This window comes from Halichoeres trimaculatus, unplaced genomic scaffold, assembly GCF_033239565.1.
Source record: "Halichoeres trimaculatus isolate MK-OKI-2021-1 unplaced genomic scaffold, fHalTri1.1 fHalTri1_scaffold_24, whole genome shotgun sequence".
NCBI classification, from domain to species: domain Eukaryota; kingdom Metazoa; phylum Chordata; class Actinopteri; order Labriformes; family Labridae; genus Halichoeres; species Halichoeres trimaculatus.
The window spans coordinates 4888060-4911725 of record NW_027437202.1 but is presented as its reverse complement, the minus strand read 5'-3'; the positions used below and the strand labels follow the sequence as shown (position 1 = coordinate 4911725).

General features: G+C 42.3%; 1 protein-coding gene and 2 long non-coding RNA genes across 4 annotated transcripts; 2 read left to right on the top strand and 1 right to left on the bottom strand.

Annotated features, from left to right (window-relative positions):
* Window positions 1–193: 193 nt before the first annotated feature.
* Window positions 194–4648, bottom strand: LOC141785930 (uncharacterized). 2 transcript variants are annotated; one of them, XR_012597592.1, is made up of 7 exons: window positions 4504–4648; window positions 4174–4189; window positions 2807–2861; window positions 2312–2421; window positions 1832–1954; window positions 1366–1745; window positions 194–332 (listed from the first exon to the last, which is right to left on the bottom strand). It is a non-coding gene; the product is annotated as an uncharacterized LOC141785930 (long non-coding RNA). The 2 variants fall into 2 exon arrangements; XR_012597591.1 differs by lacking the exons at window positions 4174–4189; window positions 4504–4648 and having other exon boundaries at window positions 2807–2954.
* LOC141785931 (uncharacterized) lies at window positions 1930–3278 on the top strand. Its single transcript, XR_012597593.1, has 4 exons — window positions 1930–1990; window positions 2282–2457; window positions 2786–2894; window positions 3220–3278. It is a non-coding gene; the product is annotated as an uncharacterized LOC141785931 (long non-coding RNA).
* A 3254-nt stretch (window positions 4649–7902) lies between the features above and the next one.
* Window positions 7903–22035, top strand: LOC141786237 (uncharacterized). Its single transcript, XM_074664989.1, has 15 exons — window positions 7903–8064; window positions 15984–16145; window positions 16233–16315; window positions 16402–16465; window positions 16637–16723; window positions 17506–17550; window positions 18064–18144; window positions 18244–18494; window positions 18600–18676; window positions 18752–18858; window positions 20495–20682; window positions 20764–20822; window positions 20913–20990; window positions 21100–21158; window positions 21249–22035. The coding sequence occupies exons 1-8, from the start codon at window positions 7903–7905 to the stop codon at window positions 18373–18375; spliced, it is 816 nt and encodes a 271-aa protein (XP_074521090.1). The 3' UTR covers window positions 18376–18494; window positions 18600–18676; window positions 18752–18858; window positions 20495–20682; window positions 20764–20822; window positions 20913–20990; window positions 21100–21158; window positions 21249–22035.
* Window positions 22036–23666: the final 1631 nt, after the last annotated feature.

The window sequence follows — 23666 nt, the reverse complement described above, 5'->3', positions numbered from 1 at the left end:
GTTTGGCAGCGCCATCGATTGAGTGAGGATCCTCACTGGACTTTTTGTCAAGAAGTGAAACGGTGAGAAAAAGCTTTTTGTCTTTGTTGAAGATAATGAGACGTCAGGCTACAGAACAATCACTCATAGTGTGTCTTTAATCTCATTTCAGGGAAGTTACTGAACATCCACCCCTCCCTGCTGCCATCTTTCAAGGGCGTGAATGCCCAGAAGCAGGCCCTGCAGGCTGGAGCGTGGGTTGCTGGCTGCTCGGTCCACTTTGTAGCAGTTAGTTTGAGACAACCGATGTGGTGGATGCTGGAGTCGTCATCGTGCAGGAGGCGGTGCTGGTGCTGAGTGGAGACACAGAGGAGAGTCTGTCTGACAAGATCAGAGAGGCTGAGCACAAAGCATTTCCTGCTGCTCTAAATGGTGTTATGTGAAGTATTTTCATGTTTTCCACATGTAGCAACATACTCCATGTGTGTCATTATTAAACCTGTCTGTGAATAAAAGAAAACCATGTAGTGTGAAGATTCTGTAAAACACGCAGCTTAAAAAGTTTTTTTCCACACACGTTTGTGTAACATACTTTAAATGTGTAAATGTTAATCACACTTCCTGCTTAAAGTAGACTTTTTAAATAAAGAGGTGATGAAGTTCATTCTATGGTGTGTGTCTCTCATGTAATGTTTGTCCAGTTAAAGTGCAGCACAGTCTCATCCACTGCTGTTGTTGATCAAAGTGTGTAACATGTTAAATAAAAAGAAATGTGGAATGAAATGATGAAAAGTTTTTTCTCTCATTCTTCTCATGGACAGTCAATAAGTCCAAAGCTTTCATGAACCTAAGAATCACCAAACCAAGAGAACACAGAGCTCGTTAAAGCAGATCTCATACAAAGTGTTGGATTGATCTGTTAACTCATAGTGTAATATACTAGTGGGCAGGTCTTGTAGTGATGTGAGATCATACAGGTGTGCCAGCAATATTGTAACATAGATCTAGACCACAGAGAATCAACATAGATCTAGACCATATAGATCAGTTAAAGCATTTTGATTGCTAATTGGTTTCAGGTGTGTTAAAATTATATTATAAAAGCAGAGCAGTTTACAGAATCAGTTCTGAAAATGACTTTGCAGAGTCCACACCTCTCCTGTCTCTGCAGGTTTCTCTGCTTCACTTTCCCCAGACTGAGTCTCAGAGTAAGGTGCATTTGCCTTACTTTGGACTTTAGTTCCAGCAAGTTTTTCTCTATCTACTCAATAATTAAACACTTTCTTTGCAAACTCTCTGCTTACATGCCTCAGAAACAAAGACACAGGGTAAGTAAGGGTAAGTAGACTTTATTGCAGTGCATTTCTTAATTTACTGTCAAAGTACCCAGTAATTCCACTCTGTTTTCTCCTTTCAGGTGCTGTTTGCTCGGTCGCTTTGTTGGAGGAAGCTCGATGAAGCCTGAAAGAAAGAAGAACAAACATTACTTTTGTGCACGTCTCAATTAGCGGCTAGTGCTACCATTGATCCCACTCTCTCCTCTCTTCTCAGATCCTTGGGATGGCTCGGTTGTTGCTCCTGCTGGAAAACCTCGTGTTCCCGACAAGTCCGACGTCCTTTAGGTCGCTTCCGATGATGGGCCAGGAGCAGGGGAGGTCGGAGAAGTCTGTGGGTCTTCCTGCACGCCGGGTACCTTCATGCTAGCTTTTCGATGAAGCACGTGGAGGCTAAAAGATGAGGTCCTGTTGTCTGCTCGGTTTGTCCGCCTGCAGAAAAAAAGAAAAAATATTAGCACACCTCAATTTGTTGCTAATCCTACCATTAATTTCACCCTCTTCTCTCATTTCAGGACCTTTTTTCGGTTCGGTTGTTTGCTCTTGATGGACCATGCGGTTCCCAGCATGGCGGGCGTCTTTCCGGTTGCTTCTGATGACGCACCGGAAGTTGGAGATGTGGGTGTCAGTCTGCTGTCCACCTGCAAGAAAGACCACACGTTCAGCTCAGCTTTTCGGTAAAAGTTTTTAAAAAAATGCTTTTCACGAGCGGAGAGCCGGCTTCTTTTCACCCAGTCATCACCAAGAGACCCCGAAGAAGCCCCACATCCCGGTCAGGGAGTGCACTTGCTCGGGCTGGAAAAGCATCAAGCTTGTCTGGGGCTTCTTCGGGGTCTCCTGTTGATGACGGGGTGAAAAGGAGCCGGCTCTCCGCTCGTGAAAAGCATTTTTTCCCCAAAAAAACTTTAGTCATTTTACCAAAATCCAGTCGATTAATCCACTAATTCCATGCTCTCCTCTCATTTCAGGCTTTTTTCGGCTCGGTTGGTTGCTCTTACCTGGCATGTTTTTCCGACATGACGTGCGTCCTTCCGGTTGCTTCTGAGGACGCACCTTGAGGTGGAGATGTGGGAGAAGTCTCAGGTCCTGGTGTCAGTTCGCTGCTCACCTGCAAGAAAGACCACGCTTTCAGCTCAGCTCCTCGGTAAAAGTTTTAAAAGAGCTAACCACGAGCGGAGAACCGGCTCCTTTTCACCCAGTCATCACCAGGAGACCGCGAAGAAGCTCCCTATCCCCGTCAGGGAGCACACTTGCTCGGACTGGAAAAGCATCAAGCTTAGCTTGGTGTTTCTCCGGCCCGAGCAAGGCCACTTCCCGACGGGGATGTGGGGCTTCTTCGCGGTCTCTTGGTGATGAAGGGGTGGAAAGGAGCCGGTTTTCCGCCCGTGAAAAGCATTTTTTCCAAAAATTCAGTCATTTTACCGAAATCCAGTCGATTACTCCACTAATTTCATGCTCTCCACTCATTTCAGGCCCTGCTTCTGGAGACTCACCTGGAGGTGGAGATGTGGGTGACGCCCCGTGTCCTGGTGTCGGCTCGCTGTCCACCTGCGAGAAACCACGCTTCAGCTCAGCTTCTCGGTGAGCGTGTGCTTACCACAGGCGGAGAACCGGCTCCTTTTCACCCAATCATCACCAAGAGACCACGAGGAGGCCCCACATCCCCGTCGAGGAGAGCCCTTGCTCGGGCTGGAAAAGCATCAAGTTTCGCTTGGTGTTTCTCGGGACCCGAGCCAGAGACCTCCTTGACCGGGATGTGGGGCTTCTTCGCGGTCTCTTGGTGATGAAGGGGTGAAAAGGAGCCGGTTCTCCGCTCGTGGTAAACATTTTTTGCACATTTTTAAGTCATTTTTCCAAAAAATTCTGTCGATTACTCTACTAATTCCATGCTCTCTTCTCTTTTCAGGTTCCAGTGAATTTCTGTTTGGTTTTGACTTCAATCTCTTGCAATAAAAATTCTCAAACGAACTTTAACTTTTTTGTCTTGTATTTTAACATTTACAAAAAAAAACAACTTTAACTTTAAAAAATTTAACTCTTTTTTCATCATTCCATTTTTTATTTTTAATGCAGTGTAATAAAAAAATGTAAAAAAATCAACCAATGAAATGCATGAAAGAATAATGAGCACGGACAACATGAATAAATTTGAATAAATCTTTATATGCAAATTCAGTTAATGAACGGGGTGTGGCCTAATCCAAGCCCACTGAAGCAGCGAGCTAGCAAACACGGACTGAAAGAAACTAGCCTCTGTGTGCCCTTCCCCTCAGGGCAGGCTGTGTTTGTGCCGTGTTAGCTTTACTAGCTGTAAGAAACACAAGCAGCAGTCAAACCAGGTCTGTGTGGAGAGGAGAAAGGTGGACTGTAACTACCGAGTGAAAACACCCCACACGGTAGCCCAGCTCCACCAAACTCTCCCACACAGCCCTGGCTCTCCCACCGCTCGGTTCCTTACAGCTAGTAAAGCTAACACGGCACAAACACAGCCTGCCCTGAAGTTCCAGTCACACAAAGACTAGAAACAGAAAGAAAGTAGCCACTGTACAACCTTTCCCTCGGAGTAGCATGTCCGTGTCGTGGTTCACTCCACCAGCCACGGTAAGTAACCATGAGCAGCGGTCAAACCAGGTCTATGCGAAGAGAAGAAAGGTGGACTGTAACTACTGACAGCGTTACACACACCACAGAGTAGCCCAGCTCCACCAAACTTTCCCGCACAGCCCTGGCTCTTCCACTGCTCGGTTCCTTACAGCCCGGAGAGCTAACACGCCAAAAACACAGTCTGCCCCGAGGTTCCAGTCACACAATGACCACAGCAGGTAGAAGAAAGAAAGAAGTGTCCGTGTTTGTAGCTCACCAGCGTCGCAGAGAACCTGTAAAAGAGGAGAAAAGGTCGAATTAGTGGGTTGATTAACCTCAGGTGGGAAAATCAAAGCACGTGCTCAGCCCGAGGAAGCCCCGGTGTTAACTGCAAAACTATTCAATCTAATAAAAAAACTATGGTGTCGTTAAATAAAATAACAGTAAAACTATGTTTAAGCACATAAGGAATAACAAAATGTGGTCAAATATCAATAAAAAAGGTTCAGGTTAGCCCTACCGTTAGCACAAGCTTTAGCCCTAGCGGTAGCTCGCAAACAGCGGCCGTTTACTCTATTTCTATGTTTCCGGTCACACGCTGACTCACCGAATCCTTCGTGAATTTCTTTCTTGGTCCCACGTCTCTCTTTTCGGCCCAAAAATCTATTTATTTTCAATAAAATCAGAAAACGGAGAGCTCGAGCTGCGACCACGCTGTCGAGACGCCATGTCCTGATTGCCAACCTCCGGTTCCGACGTCACGTCCGGAGAGGAGGTCATTGTCCACGCATGCGTACGAGCAAAAACAAAAAAAACTTTAACAAAAAACAAAATTAAACACGTATTGATAGTTTTTTCGTCATTTAATATTTATTTGACTCAGTTTGAGAAAAAATATTAGTTTTAATCAAAGAAACTCACATAACGTGTTAAAAATAAAGCGCTTTCCTATGGAACTACAAACATGGCTTCATCTACCGGAACTGGAAGTACGTATTACAACAAGCGCATGCAAACACTGTTTCGTTGCACATGTTTGCTGATATGTTTTGTTCCTCTTTTTCCCTTCCTTATAAAAAATTCATGTCAAATCTTAAAGCAGCCACTCTTGTTTGATCTTTTTTCTTTTTAGTTTTTTTTTAGTTATTTTTAAAACAAACTGGCCCCTTTTTTTCCTTTCCTTTACGTTCTTTTGTGTTCATGTTGTTAACTTATTATGCTTTAATTTGAAACTTTTTCTTGATTTTGTTTACAGTTGAATGATGGTATAGGCCTTTTTATATTAATTAAAATTAAATTAAGAAAAATAAAAGTAGCCTATTCTCCCGGGTGTTTGCCGTCATCTGGTGTTCAAAAATTATATTGCAATCATAGCATGGTTGCAGCAAAAAATTTGTCCACAGGAGGGCAGAAAATCCCTAAAGTGGTGATGATGATAATATACACTGTTCCAGATGGAAATCTATTTATTGGGATTTGATTGAGATACTTGCAATAAATTTTGAATTTTCTCATCACACAGGTCATCCTGTTTGAGGACATCCTATTTTTATTTCCTACTGCTGTACTGTGTGCAGAGCAACTGGTAAGTAACACTAATTATCTCCACGTGGGATCAATAAAGTATTTTTGATTCTGATTTTGTTTGTGCTAATTATTCTCAGTTTACCATTAGCTTTACAAACCATCAACTATGGCTAGGCTTCTGGATTACAACTGAATTTAGATTAGTGTGAAATGTGCTCAACTCTGAGCCAGGTGCACATAAATTCTGACTTTACATGATCACCCTGTGAAAGTACTGTACAACATAAAAGTGAAGAATGAAATTAGATATCTGGGAATTGTTGTTACCAAGGATGACTCTGTATCAGACAAAAGTGATGTGTGGGATAATATTGAAAAATGTGAGTCTGTTTTAGATTGATGGTTACAGAGAGATATAACAATTTGTGAGAGAATCCTACTTACCAAGATGGATAGTCCATTGAGACTCATTTACCCAGCATTTTCATTACCTCTAAAAGAGAAAATAATAAAACATATAGATTTCAAGTTCATTTGGAGAAACAAATGCAGTACATAAGGAAAGATGACATGGTCAGAAATTACGAGGATGGTGGTGGAAATGTGATTGATTTTGACACTATGAATGGGGTTTTAGAATTGAAATGGTTAAAATTCTATATTCAAAACAAACAATCTACATGGTTTATCAATCCTAATCTAATACACATGCATAAGGAGCAAAGATGCTGATTAAGGGCTGCACCAAATTAATTATTACAAACATTTATTCTAATTTCTCCCAAAAGTCCATTTCTAAGACAATAAATAAAAAGGCAGCATGCCCTCAGCATTTTGGCGTCCTCGTGGGGAGACATTAAGTCCGTACAATGTGCTGCAACGAAAAGTGATGCTGACTCACGGATGGAGAGCTGAGGGTCCAAAGAGTGAGGCCAGAGCTCTGCGTCTTTCTCCAGGGCGTCGATCGAAAGGAAGGAGTCCTCCGCAGGTTAGTTAACATCCCTGAAGTCTCTTCATCCCACGTGTGAATACAAAGGTGAGGAGGCACCTGCAAACAAAGTTGGTGGACACGAATATTAAGTTAAAAATAATTTACATTTCTGTGTTTCTGTGTTTGTTTCACAGCCCATTTTATCACACCACTCTATTCATTCCCTGTTTTTATTTCCTCCTGCTGTACTGTGTGATGAGCAACTGGTAAAAAAAACACTTAATTTCTCCACATGGGATAAATAAGTATTTCTGAGTCAGATTTTGTTTGAGCTTATTATTCCCAGCAGTTAGCTGTCATCTGGTGGTCAGAGATTTATATTACTATCACGTCAGGCTGCAGGATAGTTTTTGATGTTTCGGTTAAGATACTTTATGAAAGGATTAGACTGAATTAACATGGAAATGCTTTCTGTAATTTTTGAATTTTCTCATTACACAGGACATCTTGTGTGAGGACAGCCTATTCTTATTTCCTGCTGCTGTACTGTGTGACGAGCAACTGGGTGAGTAACACTAAATTTCCCCACACGGGATTATTTAAAGTTAATAATAAATTAAAGTTTTTCTGATTCGTATTTGGTTTGTTCCAATTAGTCCGGAGTAATTACCACCATCTGGTGTTCAAAGATTATATTGCAATCATGGCATGATTTTAGTATAGTTTTTGTCCACAAGAGGGCAGAAAAAAACCAAAGTGATGATGATGATGATGATATGACTTTAAATGTAGAAGTTTTTCATAAAACATGCAACAAAAAGAGATTTATAATGTTAAAAATTGCTATGTACCACCACTAACCCCCTTGCAAGGCCTTAAATCGGTCTAACTCAGATTGGTACATTACTTTACCACTCCTCACACACCCTGCATGTCATCAGCAGGTTGTGCATGTACATCTAATCTCAACCTCAATGAAAAACAAGCAAACAACACCAGCTCTTTCTCTAAAGAGATTTGCAGCTTGCACAAACACAAAAACAACAAGATAACATTATTTTCTAACAGCAGTTTTGTTGTAAAGAAGAAGAAAAAGACAGAAATTGGTGCATAAGGGTGAGATGAGGCACCAAATCAAGCTCTAAAGACACAAGGAAAGATAAAAGGATTATTTGTTGTGATTTAATTTCATCAAATGTTTCCCAAAAGTCAATTTATAAGACAATAAATAAAAAGGCAGCACTAGCGTCCCCGTGTGGAGCCATTAAGTATGACCAATGTGCTGCCCCTCCCGCCCCTGAGTCCTGAGCCCCTCCCAACCCTGAGGTTGTGAGCTTAATTAAGATCACCTGGCATGACACCAGCATGGCTTCAGCACCTAGACGCCCTCGTGTGGAGACTTTAGGTAACGTGCTGCCCCCGATGCCCCCCACTTCCCCCACCCTGCGAGCGCTCCCCCCCTCCGCCTCCCCCGCTCAGCACTGAACTGGCTCCCCCACACCCCCGCACCCCCAACCCTGAGCACTGAGTCGTGTAGAGCCATTAAGTATGACCAATGTGCTGCTACCGACCCCCCCCTCCCCCCCTCCGCTCCCTGCGAGCGCCCCCCACTCCTTCCACCCCGCTCCCTGCGAGTTGACCCCCCCCCCCACCACCACCACCCCCAACCCTGAGCAGCTGAGCAGTTACACACCTAATCAACCTCACCTGGTTAGTGTGTGAGAGCAAGACTCTGCTAAAGGCTCAAACAATGTAACTGGGATTGTGACAGTACTTTACCACTCCTCACATAACCTGCATGTCATCAGCTCACCTGAACAGCAGGATGAAGTGTTATCCAACAAGCTTAAGTTTAAAATAGTTCATATTTTATCGATACACTCCTATAAGTAAAAAAATACAAAAATAAAAAAATTAAATCCAGCAAACTGAGAGATTTATGATGAAGAAAATCTGAGTAACTCCTCATACAGAGTGTGTAAAGATGTTAATATTTGGGAAGATTGAGGTGCTTTAATACATTTATTCCTAATAAAGGGCAGACTTATATTAACCCCCCCCCCCCCCCACAGATACACATCTCCCCCCAACACACACACACACACACACACACACACACACACACACACACATTGCCAACACTCCACCTCCCTTGCTCAACCCTGAGCACTGAGTTGTTCCCCCTCCCAACTCTGAGCCACACACACACACACCCAACACACACACATGCAGATGCACACACACACCCAACACACACACACACACATCCACACACACACACCCAACACACACACACACACATCCACACACACACACACACACCCAACACACACACATACAGACACACACACACACACACATACAGACACACACACACACACACACACACACACACACACACACACACACACACACACACACACACACACACACACACACACACACACACACACACACACCCTGAGCACTGAGCTGAGCTGTAACCAACTTCATTAAGATCACCTGGTTAGTGTCTGAGAGCATGACTCTGCTGAAGGCTTATGTCACCGGGATACACACACAACACACATCCACACACCCAACACATACACACACACACACACACACACACACCCAACACACACACACACACACCCAACACACACACATGCAGATCCACACACACACACCCAACACACACACACACACATCCACACACACACACCCAACACACACACACACACACACCCAACACATACACACACACACACACACACACACCCAACACACACACACACACACCCAACACACACACATGCAGATCCACACACACACCCAACACACACACACACATCCACACACACACACACACACACACATGCAGATCCACACACACACACCCAACACACACACATGCACATCCACACACACACACACCCAACACACACACACACACACATACACACCCAACACACACACACACCCAACACACACACACACACACACACACACACACACACACACACACACACACACACACACACACACACACACACACACACACACTCTCCCCCGCCCATCCCTGAGCCGTGTGTTGAGTTGTTACGGACCTAATCAAGCTCACCTGGGTAGTGTCTGAGTGAGAGAAATATGATGAAGAAAATCTGAGTAACTCCACACACAGAGTGTGTAAAGATGTTAATATTTGGGAAGATTGAGGTGCTTTAATACATTTATTCCTAAAGAACGGCAGACCTATATCAACAACTCCAGACACACCAAGTACAACCTACACACACACTCCCTGTTGATGTCTTTTATGTGCCAAAGATATTTACATCTAATCTCCACCTCAATCAAAAATAAACTATCAACAGCAGCTCTTTCTGCAAGGATTTGCAGATCGCACCAACACAAAGAACTGCAGTTTTGTTGTAAAGAAGAAAAAACAGCAAGTATTTCCATATATGTGTTAGATAAGGCACTAAATCAACTTCAAAAGACACGAGAAAGGTAAATGAATTATTTGTTGTCTGTGAATTATTTCATTTCATCTGATTTATCCCAAAAGTCAATTTATAACAAAATAAATAAAAAAGACAGCACTCTGACGCCCTCGTGTGGAGACATTAAGTATGACCAATGTGCCCCCCCCCCCCCCCCCCCCCCCCCCCAACCATGAGTCCTGAGCCCCTCCCAACCCTGAGGTTGTGAGCTTAATTAAGATCACCTGGCATGACACCAGCATGGCTACAGCACCGAGACGCCCTCGTGTGGAGCACTTCAGTAATGTGCTGCCCCCCACCCACACCCTCCTCCTCCGCCCAACTCTGAACCCCCCCCCCCCCCCCCCCCCCCCCCCTCCCGCACCACAACCCTGAGCACTGAATCGTTCCCCCGCCCAACTCTGAGCCATCCCCGCACACACACACACACACACACACACACACACACACACACACTCACACTCACACACAGATACATAAACACTGAGTGTGAGGACAAATAGAGAATATTCCACCCCTGCGTGCAGGAAAGTATCTATATTTTTAACTTTCTCTGCGTGTTTACGTCCACGCCGGGCGCCGTGTCGGGGTGAAATCGATCCGTTCCTCTGATTCCCTGCAGGATAAACGTGCCCGACATTTTAAATCCCTGAATTTTATTCTGTTGAATTCACATTTGATTTGTTGCTGCAGTATTGATTCCATTTTAATTGAGTATTTTATGAATATTTCCCTTCAATCAGCGAGGAACTGTACCCCAAACACTTGAAAGAGAATCTGTGATCAGATCGCACATAAATAATGAATATTTATAATTAATTAGAGAGATTTATTATTGTCCTCAGCGGCGATGGAGAGCTGGAGTGGCCTGTTACTCGATTTTGCATTTTCTATTTGGAGAAACAGAGCGACCGGATGAAGGAGTGAGACGTTAACGGTTCGATAAACGAGATAAAACTGGAAAAATAAATATTTGAAAACCTGACTTTGGCCTTTTAGGTTAAAAATGAGACTTTGGTTTCATTAAATCTTGATTTATATTGAATTAAAAGCAGCAAATTTGCAAGAATTTAAGGAGTACAACATCAATTTAGAGCAATTTTTTAAAGATTTGGATTAAAAGTAAAGTCGTCTTTTTCCTCTTTTTCTCACCCTGAAAATAACAGAGTTTGTTCAGTGCTTTGCTCTTTATAAATACACTAAATTTCAGGTGTTTTGATTGGATAATGGGTGTTCTACTGACCCCCAAATAACCCCTCAGTGTAAAGTGAGGCAAAGGAGCAAGAGGTCAAAGTTCATCAGAGATGTTTACAAACAATCTGTGGTGTCACCTCTTTGATGTGAGGGTTCAGGCAGCGGTTATCAAAACAATAACAAAGCTCCTCTCTTAGAGCTGTTAGGTCCATTTACAGTGTATTCAGAGGAAGAGGGCAGCACAATGAGGAGACAGAAGCCTGAAGGAAGAGGAAAGCAACAGAAATATATTAAAGAGGGCCTCAAAACCTGTGGATACTTGAAGAAGAAGAAGAGAAAGGACATTTTGATCCCTAACATTACAGGAGTATCTGAAAACTAAAGAGGATCTTTGGTAAACACCATATTTCTGTTCATTTTAAGCCTGGAAACACTCGGAGGTAGAAGCTGCTTCATCCCACACCAAAAAAAAAAAAAAATTCAGGTTAAAATTTCAGCAGCTTTCTCCTCTCAAACTTTCACAGTTTTTGGTTAGTTTATAAAAGGTCTTTAAAAAAACACTGAGACCATAATCAGGGGTCAGTCGATGAAAATGTGCTTTTTCCAGGTTATAATTTCAACACCTTTGTCATTTTTTAATTCATTGATTCCAGTATAAACAATAAATGATGCAGGATACCTCAGGTTGATCATTATTATTAGTTTGTTTTTATCATTTTATTTTATTTTATTATTTTTTTCCAATTTTTTTATTGTATTTTATCATTTAGTTTATTAATATTATTATTGTTATTATTATTATTATTATTATTATTATTATTATTATTATTATTATTATTATTATCATTATTATTTTTTATTATTATTTGTATTATTATTATTATTATTATTATTATTATTATTATTATTATTATTATTATTGTTGTTATTATATTAGGTTATTATTTCAGTGAGTGACTAAAAACAGCAGCTTGGAGATGGAGTTTTCTGTCTGCGTCTTTACTCTCACCAGCACATGATGCTGCTCCCAAAGACGCTAAGTGTTTCAGGAGGTATTTAGGTCAGATATTAACTCGTTCACTTTAAATGGAAGACATTGAGCCTATAGAGTGGATCGTGGCGGCACACACACACACACACACACACACACACACACACACACACACACACACACACACACACACACACACACACACACACACACACACACACACACACACACACTCACTCACACACACGCACACATAGCCTACACCCCCACCCTCCCCCGCCCATCCCTGAGCCGTGTGTTGAGTTGTTACGGACCTAATCAAGCTCACCTGGGTAGTGTCTGAGTGAACTGAGAGAAATATGATGAAGAAAATCTGAGTAACTCCACACACAGTGTGTAAAGATGTTAATATTTGGGAAGATAGAGGTGCACACACACTCCTTGTTGATGTCATTTTTGTGCCAAAGATATTTACATCTAATCTCCACCTCAATAAAAAAAACTATCAACATCAGCTCTTTGTGTTAGATAAGGCACCAAATCAACTTCTAAAGACACGAGGAAAGGTAATGAATTATTTTTTGTCTTCAAGTTATTTTATTTCATCTAATTTATCCCAAGTCAATTTATAAGACAATAAATAAAAAAGACAGCGCTCTGACGCCCTCGTGTGGAGACATTAAGTATGACCAATGTGCTGCCCCTCCCGCCCCTGAGTCCTGAGCCCCTCCCAACCCTGAGGTTGTGAGCTTAATTAGTATCACCTGGCATGACACCAGCATGGCTCAGCACCGAGACGCCCTCGTGTGGAGTCATTCAGTATGTACAATGTGCTGCGCCCCTCCCAACCCTGAGCTACGATGTTATGAACTTAATTAAGATCACCTGTCCATCCCCTCTCCCGCCCAACCCTGAGCCAGCTCATCCCCCCTACTTCCCCCACCCAATAATTCACATTTTACTGATACACTCCTATAATTTACAACAAGTTATCCACCAAACCGAGAGAAATATGAATATACAAAATCTGAATAACTCAGATTATTCCTAAAGAAGGTCAGACTTATATCAACAACTCCAGACACACCAAGTACAACCTACTAACACACATTCCCTGTTGATGTCATTAATGTGCCAAAGATATTTGCATCTAATCTCCATCACAATGACAAGTAAGCAAACAACACCAGCTCTTCCTGCAAAAAGATTTGCAGATCGCACAAACACAAAAAACAGCAAGGCAACATTATTCTCTAACAGCAGTTTTGTTGTAAAGAAGAAGAAACAACCAGAAATTGGCACATAAGGGTAAGATGAGTCACCGAATCAAGCTCAACAGACACGAGGAAAGGTAAATGAAGAATTTGTTGTCTTAAAGTAACTTATTTCACCCAACTTAATTTTAATTTTAATCTAATCTAATTCATCCCCAAAGGCAATTCATAAGACGGAAAATAAAAAAGACAGCATGCCATCAGCGCTTTAACGCCCTCCTGTGGAGCCGTTATGTACAATGCAGTGCAACGAAAAGTGACGCTGACTCACCGAAGGTCGAGAGCTGTAGAGGGCACTCCAGATCCACGGTCCACCTCCAAACAGACGCACGGACTGCAGACAGCAAAGTAAACACACTCAGCTGGAGTCCGTGGATACTCGTGATGCGTTCAGGTAGACGTTAGCCTCTCTGCGTCTTTCTCAGGGCGTCGATCAAAGGGAAGGAGTCCTCCGCTGGTTCGTAAACATCCCTGAAGTCTCCTCGTCCTTCGTGTCAATAAAAAGGTGCGAAGTTACCTGTAAATATGTTTAATAGACACGTGCGCCCTGATTTTTACAACATTTGTTGTGTCGTTGTTACAACTTCCGTGTTTACACCCTACGTCACTGTGACGTGTCATATCAGTTGCTAAATGTCAAAATCGTTCATTTAATTTGCATATTTGATTAAGGTTTAACTTGAGAAATGGTTTTCAGCTAAAAAGGGAAATAGAGTTAAAAATAATTGATGTTTCTGTTAATTTAAATGTTAATTTCAAAGTGTATTTTATGATCCCATTCTATTATTTCCCTATTTTAATTTCCTACTGCTGTACTGTGTGATGAGCAACTGATTAGTAACACGAAATTTCCTAACTTGGGATAAATAAAATATTTTTGACGAAGATTTTGTTTGTGGTAATTATTCCCGGATGTTTGCCGTCATCTGGTGTTCAAAAATTATATTGCAATCAAGTCATGTTTGCAGGATAGTTTTTGTCCACAGGAGGGCAGAAAAAAACCCAAAGTAATGATTATAATTAATATTTCAGATGGAAATCTCTATATGTGAAGATTAGATTAAAAAAACACAGAGATACTTTCTATAATTTTTTTAATTTATCAACATGCAGGCAACTTAAAACATAGATATATGTTAAAAGAATGCTATATAAATTGTAAGTTTATAAATTATTATAATATAATAATATAAGATATGACAGAGGTGTTGATATTTCTGTGTAAAGGCATGGAAATGTGATTTATTGTAAATATGACAACATGAGGGGGTCTGTCTCCTGTGTAGCATGTGAAATATCGTTTAAATGGACTCCAGCTTCACTGAACCCTCTCTGTTTGATCAGACAAACTGAAGCTTCAGAGGAGTTGTTGGTTTGCAGAAGATCAACTCTCTGAGGAACTGGATTACACAGAGTTGTGTTATCATCACGAGAGTGTTCAGAAGTTGACACAGCTTTTGTTTAATCACTAGTTATATTTTTAAAGTCCTTTTTTACAGTAAGTTGAGTACAAGATGTCAGACAGAAGCAACAGTGTGACAGACTGGCAGCACCAAGCAGCCTTCTTTATGTTTTACTGAATAAATTAAAGCAAAAAGAAATTAAGGAAAATTTTAGGACATCTGAAAAGAAGGAGAGAGAAACACAAAAAGCAGTTTCACAAAATAAAGATAGATCAGCTTTTGGAGGAAAGATTGCAGTATAGTTGTTGTCCACAGGAGGGCATAAATACTCACTATTTTCCAAATTCTGAAATGCAAAATTCACACTTTGACCACACGAGGGCGTAAATACTCAGCATTTTCCTTATCCTAAAATGCAAAAACTTTTGAATTACAGAACCGGAGGCTGTAGAAGCTGCATGGTGTAAATATGTCCACTTAATCAGGAATTAGCTTCTTTTTCCTGTACTTGTTACTGCATTGTTGTCCTATTTCTCATGCTGTTTTTCTTATTTTTACATCCTCTGACTGATCTTCTTTTCATTTTTTGTTCTCTCAGACATTAAGTTCAGAGTTGACAGAGGCCAGAGATGAAACCAAGAAGTTACTGAACGATGTTCTGCAGGCAGTGAAAAGGGGCCGAGACAAATACAAAACCCTGCGCCAGATCTGACCAAGGTGATGGCTGCGATAATGTGTTACCTGCCTGTTACCTCTGGATAGTGTGTCTGTGTGTTACAGCCACTCACTGTTTCCTGTCAGTGCATGTTCAACTTCTGTAAATACAGGTCACAAAATACACCTACAAAACATCTGTGGAGGTGTCACTCCGTTTTTTTTTTTTCAGAATATGAAAAAAAAGTCTTAGTTTTTTTCTAATTTATTTTCATTTATTATTTTTTTAATGTGGACATGATTTCTTTTTTTTTTTTTGATAGACTGTGCTTTAAATTATCTTAAAACTCCACATTAGCTCCTGGATTAAACTTCAAGTTTTGGTATTTGTTCATTTTTTCAAAGAGGAGTGAGACTTCAGAACAAACCAGCTTTGATTTCATGGACTCCCTGTTATATATGAAGTCATTATAAAATGATTATAGGCCGCACTGCTCCTGGGGTGTATCTGTTGCAGCAGCCACAATCCCTGCACCCATTACTGTAAGCACACAGAGTCCAGACTGAACTGTTTTATGTGATTCTTGGAGTACAGTCTTGATTGTGCTGTAATTATTTCCTGTTTTAGGACAACGTTTGGCCCGATGTTTCTGGAGTGGAGCATCCCTGTGAAGAAGAGCAGCTTGGAAATGAGGAGGTGGATGCAGCGTCGTGGGATGAGTTCAATCTGGACTTCAGCACCCCTGAAAGTTTCCTCCAACAGCCATCAGGAAACCCCCTCCGAATCTCTGTGAGTTTGTAGATGACATATGAGTCCAAAAAAAAACCAGTAGCATCCCAACTGTGTGTTTATTGATGATTCAGTGTTTGTGATTACAATCCAGCTCCAGGTCTGCAGAGTTACAAAACATTCAAATACCTGGAGAGCGACCTGGATTTCCACCTGTGTCCTGTACCAAGGTGATTGATTTGACACAGCTCGGATGAAATAACAAAGTTAGACTGATGAAGAGGCAGGTGTAGTCTGAAGAATGTTGTTTTTGCAGGTATCAAACCCCAGAGAGTGACACTAAAACGTCCCAAGCTGAGAAGAGCTTTTTGTATCGCGAGGTAAGACATGATTAAACTGATGAAACTGTTAAAAAAGACAGTTTTTTGACACGGCTTGTTGTGGTTTTGTTTGCCAACACCAGTTTTTGAGCGGTGAGAAGGATGGTAAATGATGCAGCTTTAGAGGTGTGTGTGTGTGAGTCAATCAGGGCGCTTTTGTGTGGTCTGTAGGTCTGTGTGTTCCAGTACAGCCCTCCTTGGCCCTCCACCTCCTCTGGTGACAGGCTGTCCTGGTCCACGTCCATCAATCCACAAAGTGTGAGCACAAGTTTAAGAAGTTTTGATTGAGCCATTGCCTTAGTAAAGCTGTGTAAAGATAGAAAGCTGCTGTCAGTGTTGTGTGTGTGTGTTTGTGTGGGGTCCAGGTTCTAAGTTACAGTTACAAGTCAGTAGAAGTTGAGTTGATTTGTTTTGTTAAATGTGCACTTGTTTAGAATAGAATAGAAATACTTTATTTATCCCTGGGGGGGAATTCAGGAGTCCCAGCAGCAATCAAGAAAACAAAAGTAAGAAAGTGTATAGAAAGTGCAAAAAGCTCCACAAGAAAATAGATGACAACAGCCCGTCCACTCTCCAGCCCAGTGAGGGGATCAATGTACTAAATGTTGGCGTGAATGATGTGTCAATCAGAGTTGTACTCTATCTTGGTATATTTACTTCAGCTAAGGTGAGATTTGAAGATGCTGTGGACAGAAAATATGAGCAACATGACAGGAAGTGGTGGTCTAAAGCATCTGAACTGTGTTTATTGTTTTTTTTTTTTCTTCTTCCCTTTCTTTTTTCTCAAAAAAAAAAAGACATAGTCTGACATTTCCCCACATTAGGAGCAGATTCTTGATCAAAACCCTCACGCTGGGTGTTCAAAACTCCTCAGATCAAACAAAAGTTAGCGCTTATGAGCTCACAGGGAGACAAAGCAGCAGTTAAAGGGATAAAGGATGAGCAAATGTACATCAGTCATGATTTCTGATTCCTTTAATCTGCTGAATCTGGAGCAAACTTTGAGCTGATGTTGGTGTGTGTCTCTTGTTTCTCTGCAGGAAAGGTGTGGAGCTGGAGTGGATGAAAGACTTCTTCAATGTCATGTGAGTAACTCAGAAGTCACAAAATCAAACTTCTTTTGTAACATAGCAGGCCCTGGAGCGCCCAAACATAGACCTGGTTTTGGTTGGCTCTTCTGACTATTTTGTATCAGGGTCCATGTGCCTGTCTGCACACCTGCCCCTGTGTCTCTGTGTGAGAAACTTTATGACAATAATAAAGACACATCTGCTCTTTGAGAAACTGGATCACACAGAGTGTCCTTTCTACGTTTTAGAAAGGAAAGAAACTTTTGTAAACAGTGTAACTTTATAGAGCGTGTCTTAAAGTTACAAATTCAACTGTCTTAAGGCGGAGCATGTAAGATGTAGACTAATGAGCATGAGCAGTGAGTGAAAGAGGTGACAGCAGCATTTTAATTAGCATTAGCATAATTAGCATTGGCTTTATAATTGGCTAAGCGGCTTCAGCAAGCAAATCCGCTGCTCCACACAGATGTGAAGTGAAAAACACTTTGGTCCTCCTGATGTTTGTGTTTATCTCCTTGTTTTGTGCAGGCTCTGAGCGACTTGGACACACTTCCTGTGACTCCAACTGATGCCGCTGTGACGACCTCTGTTCCTCTGTTCAACCTTCAAGTTCGTATTTGTTTCTTGCAGCAGGGAATGTGATTGAACTTGCTTATAAGGAAAGAAAACGTCTTTTTGTTACATTTCTATACTTTTTTGTCATTTCAGGTTCCTCAGCCCTCCAAGCTTGTGGGTTATGAGGCTGTGTTGGCGTGGGAGGCGTTTGATTCTTACATCCCTTCTACTTTTCAGAGACAGCTCCGCAGTGGAGATGCTGTAAGCACACAAAGTCCAGACTGAACTGTTGTTTCTGGAGTGGAGCATCCCTGTGAAGAAGAGCAGCTTGGAAATGAGGAGGTGGATGCAGCGTCCTGGGATGAGCTCAATCTGGACTTCCTAGAAACCCCCTCCGAATCTTGGTGAGTTTGTAGATGAAATGTGAGAGCGACAACCATTACACCCTGTCATACTCTGACTGAGTCATACATGACGTCCTGAGCGTGTTGTCTCCTTTTGCTCCTCAGAGAAACCACACCAGCTGTCAGGAGAGGAGAAGGAGAGGGAGGACATCTGCAGACAAGAGGGAGACGCTGACATGAAGGTGAGGAGAGCTTGGAAAGAAAACACAGCTGGAAAAACTGCTTCAAATCTCACCACCTGTTTGTTTTTCCACAAGAGTCTGGAGGAGCAGCTGGAGAACTACCGCGAAGCTCACCACAAGCAGCTGAGCCGCCTCCGGGACCAGATCCTAGACAAGCAGAGGATGCTGGACCAGCTCACAGAGTAAGCAGACATCAAACGTCACCATCATAGAGAAAAAGAAAAAACCTCTGTCTCTGCATGAACCCGCTCTCCTCTCAGTCTGAACCAGGGCCTGCTGCTGGAGCAGGAGAGACTCATGTCAGACTACGACAAACTCAAGAGCAAGGAGCAGGAGAAAGATGCCAAACTGCAGAAACTCATCTCGGTACCTGGAGACACCTCAGCGTGGCCTCAGCGTGGCCTGTCTCTGACTCCTCTCCTCTCTGTGTGTTTGTTCAACGTTCTGCTTTGTGCACAGACTCCTGAACGAGCAGAGGGAGCAGGCCAGAGAGGAACAACAAACACTAACCATCTTTCTCTTCTTTTTGCAGATTTTATTCAAACTGGACAAAAAAAACCTTCATCACTTTTCTGTTGTGTGATACATCATCTCATTAAACGTTGTGATTCTTGCTCCTTGTTTCACTCAGTCTCACACAGTCCTCACAGCTGGAGACCAGACTCCTCCACTTCCTCTGTGCTTACACTAATTGGAGAATTAATTAGTTAATTAGCACAGGCAATGGAGGAAACTGTTAAAGTATCAGATGCTTCACTAGACCCTTTCAGGAAATGACAACGTCCTTAAATCTGTAAACTTGTCTTCATTCACACATCCACGTTGTTTTTTAAAAAACCCTCCTCGTCAGCACAGAAGGACCACCTGAACCAAACAGCAACCTTGTATAACGACCATGTCTGTAAAGGTTCTGGAGGAGAAGACTGAAGAATTTTCAAGTCAGTGTCTGAGAGGAAGAGGATTAAAAGTTAAGAAAAACCTGCAACCCCAACATTTCCCAACTCAGCCACAATCAGGACAAGTCAGGATGGGGCCCTGGCGCTTTAAACATATTTTGGCTGCAAGACTTGAAAACTCAACCAAGGTCTGAGAAGGCTTTGAACTCACCACCTGCTGCCTCCTTAACCACTGGGCTACACAGACACACACCTGGCAGGTGCTCACCAACTTTTAGCTTCCTTTGGAGACAGGATGTGACAAGCAGTGAAAGGGAGCAAGATTTTAATCTGTGACTTCTTCATTCAGAGTCAGGGTCTTAAGCTCCGGAGCTACGAAGACACAGAAAGCATCAAGTTTTTCTTACATTTGATGTTCTTCCTATATATGTATATATATATATATATATATATATATATATATATATATATACAAATATATTTTTTATGCCTCTTTTCAACTCTTGGTATTTCTAAGCAGAGATATTAAGCACGAAACTTAAATTATCAGTAAGAGGTAAGTGCAGTTTAAGCGCCACAGGTAAGAAGACCATGTTTTTGTTTTTTTTTATATATATCACTATTTATTTATTTTAATGCACAATCTGGTATATATAATGGTAATTAAAGGGTAGTATTAATTCTGTAGTTTTATTTATTTATGTATCTGTCATAATTTTATGTTCATCTTTCCTGGTCTCTCGGCTTTTGATTGGCTGATTAGTCCCTGAGGGGCGCTGCTGCCTCCTATGAGCGGAGGATGTTTTCGTGTATAATTAATTATATACACGCGTAGAAAGAGTGATTAAGTAAAATGAAATTGACATGAAATTATTAGTTTTTGTCAAAGACTGTATATGTATATATATATATTTTTTTAGAGTCTACGGTTTTTGTTCCCTGGCGGTGACGTTCTCGGCGGAAGTGACGTCCTCAGCGGATGAGCCGCTGGAACCGGAAGTTGCCAATCAAGGCATGGCGCGCGGGAAACAGGTAGGGTATAAAAAGGCGATTCAGAAGACGCAACGGTTGATACACGAAGGGTGATGAGACTCGAGCTCGATGTCTAAGGTAAGTGGAGAAAACATTAACTCATGTGAACCTTTCTAGTTGAATTCAGGTGAATTGTATTGTCTGTTTCATGTCTACCAGAGGCCTCGGCAGAGCACCTGTTGGAAGAAGAGGAACAAACAAAGCGGCCATCTTTTCAGGTAAGGTTTCTCTCCTGTCGACTTTATTTTCGGTACATTGTCCCGTTACATTATCCAGCCCACTAATTCCACTCTTTGCTCTTTTCGCAGGCTCTCGGCTGGCTACCTGAGGCCTCGGTAGAGCACCTGTTGGAAGAAGAGGAACAAACAAAGCGGCCATCTTTTCAGGTAAGGTTTCTCTCCACTCGATTTTATTTTCGGTACATTATCCCGGTTCATTATTCAGCCCACTAATTCCACTTTTTGTTGTTTCCGCATGCTCTCTGCTGGCTACCAGAGGCCTCGGCAGAGCACCTGTTGGAAGAAGAGGAACAAACAAAGCTAGCATCTTTTCAGGTAAGGTTTCTCTCCACTCGACTTTATTTTCGGTACATTATCCCGGTGCATTATCCAGCCCACTAATTCCACTCTTTGCTCTTTCCGCAGGCTCTTGGCTGGCTAACGTGTGACCGGAGCCTCAGAGCAGTCTCTGTTTGTGATGTGTTAGCTCTACAGGCCGTGAGGAACCGAGCAGTGGAAGAGCCGGGGCTGTGTGGGAGAGTTTGGTGGAGCTGGGCTACTCTGTAGTTCCAGTCCACCTTACTCCTCTCCACACAGACCTGGTTTGACCCCTGCTCAGTGTTACTTCAACGGTCGGTAGAGTGAAGCGCAGCACAGACACGCTGCTCTGAGGGGAAAGTTGCTCTGTGGCTTTTGTCTCTTTGGTAGTCATTGGCAGGCCGGAACCGGCAGTCTCTGCCTGCGACGCGTTTGCTTAGCAAGTCGCTGAGTAACCGAGCAGTGGAAGAGCTGGGGCTGTGTGGGCAAAGTTTGGTGGAGCTGGGCTACTGTGGTGCATCAAATGCATTTCAGTAGTTACAGTCCACCTCGCTTCCGTCCACACAGACCTGGTTTGACTGCTGCTCAGTGTTACTCTAACGGCTAGCGGAGCGAAGTGTGACGCAGGTATGCTGCTGTAAGTGCAAAGTTGGTCCGTGGCTGACTTTGCTCAGTCATTGTGCGTGTGGAACCTCAGAGCTCAGTTTGTGGTGTAGCTGGTGGTGTTTGGTGGAGCTGGGCTGCTCTGTGGCTCTGTCACTTTGCAGTTACAGTCCATCTTACTCCTCTGCTGCGCTGCTCTGAGGGAAAAGCTGCACAGTGGCTGGACCCTGTCTTTGACATGTTGGCTTAATGTTGCTTACAGTGGTCTTTTTCCTGTCTGGTAAACTTTGTTGAGAATAAAAAAAAATTCTGTGTGAAATACTTGTCTGTCATGATTTTGTACCTTAGTGAAATTCATGTGCAGGAACACTTAACACTTTACCTCAACTTTTCTTTAACTACTGTCATATTAAACTTAAATTATGCCTCAACTTTTTTCTAATTAGTGTCATAATGCACTGAAATTAGTAAGGTTTAAGCCATCCCTTATTTTAGAGTAAAAAAAAAAAATCAGCTCTTATTTTGTAAAATTGAGCTTTTATAAGATTTAGCCAATTTATAAGGCTTAATCTTTATAAATCTATATGGATAAAGCAAATAAGTAAAAAATTGACCAAAAAGGGGTGTGGGACTTACCCATTTTTCCCCAAAAAGCCCTGAGAGGGGCGTGGGACTTACCCATTTTTCCCAAAAATTTTCTAAGTCAAAAAAATAATTATTTTTTTGACTAAGTCCTGAAGTTTCAGGCTCATGACAATTTCATTGATAAGTGCTTCAACGTGACCAGGGGAAATAATCAGTCTTTATTTGATGAATGAAGATGATGAAGGGTAAAGTGCTTTGAACTGTTGGAGTGAAAGACTGACTTTAATTGAACTGATGTGAACTGAGTCCATGAAAATGTATGAAGTTAGTTGATGACTATTTCAAAGTTGACCTCTGAAACTGGCATCAACTAACTCCACACATTTGCATGGACTCAGTTCACATAAGTTCAATTAAAGTCAGTTTTCAAAGTGAAAAACCTGTTTCACCTCTTAGAGCTTCTTCGAAAAGCGGCCGGGAAAAAACCCGTCTTGCTGAAGTTCACCAAAAGGGGGGAAGGTGTTCCCCAGCAAGAGCGAGCCGGCCGAGGCTACTAGACAACAGTGGGCTTTAGTGACCACAGACCAAGTCACTGTGTTGCTTTCTGGTTCGGACAACGGAGACGACAGCAACACTTGCCCACACGATCAGATCCCGGAGCTTTTCGAAGAGCTAGCGGACAACCGGACCAACAGTGGGTTAACTCTCTGTGCTCATTGCGGGAGGGACAAAACCCGCATCAAGTGTTGTTTCGTGATGAGTGGACAACCGAGACAACGACAACACTTTTCCCACTTTGCGGAGCGTCTTCGAAAAGCAACCGGAACCGGGGACAAAAAAATCGAAAAGCACTGGGGCTACGAGGCAACAAGAGAAGACACCCACTTTTCTGTACAACGAGAGGAAACCTGCGAGCTGGAAAACGTCTTTACACAGCAAAATCAGGGTTTTTAATCCTCTCACAAACCGAGCCAACAGTGGGGTCTCTCTTCATTCAGGCCGCCCTGAATTCAAAGCCACCAGTGTTTTCTTTGAGGGAACCGAGCCAACAACGCCAGCAGCACCTGAAACAGAGCGAGGGGTTACTGAAGGGTTCATACTGAATAAATGAGAAAAGTGTGTGATAATAAAAGCTAAAATAAGTACTTAACTGGTGTCAGTCTTTTCCGGATGAGCTGAGAACCTGAGGAGACAAGAGAAAGGGCGCTGGGTTAGTGGGTTGTCACGTTTCAGTTTAATTTAACTACTACATATAACCAAAGCGGACAAACTTACCTCGGTTTGCTTTTGTCGTAGCTGGGCCCTACGACAATTCAAAGCCACCAGTGTTTTCTTAGA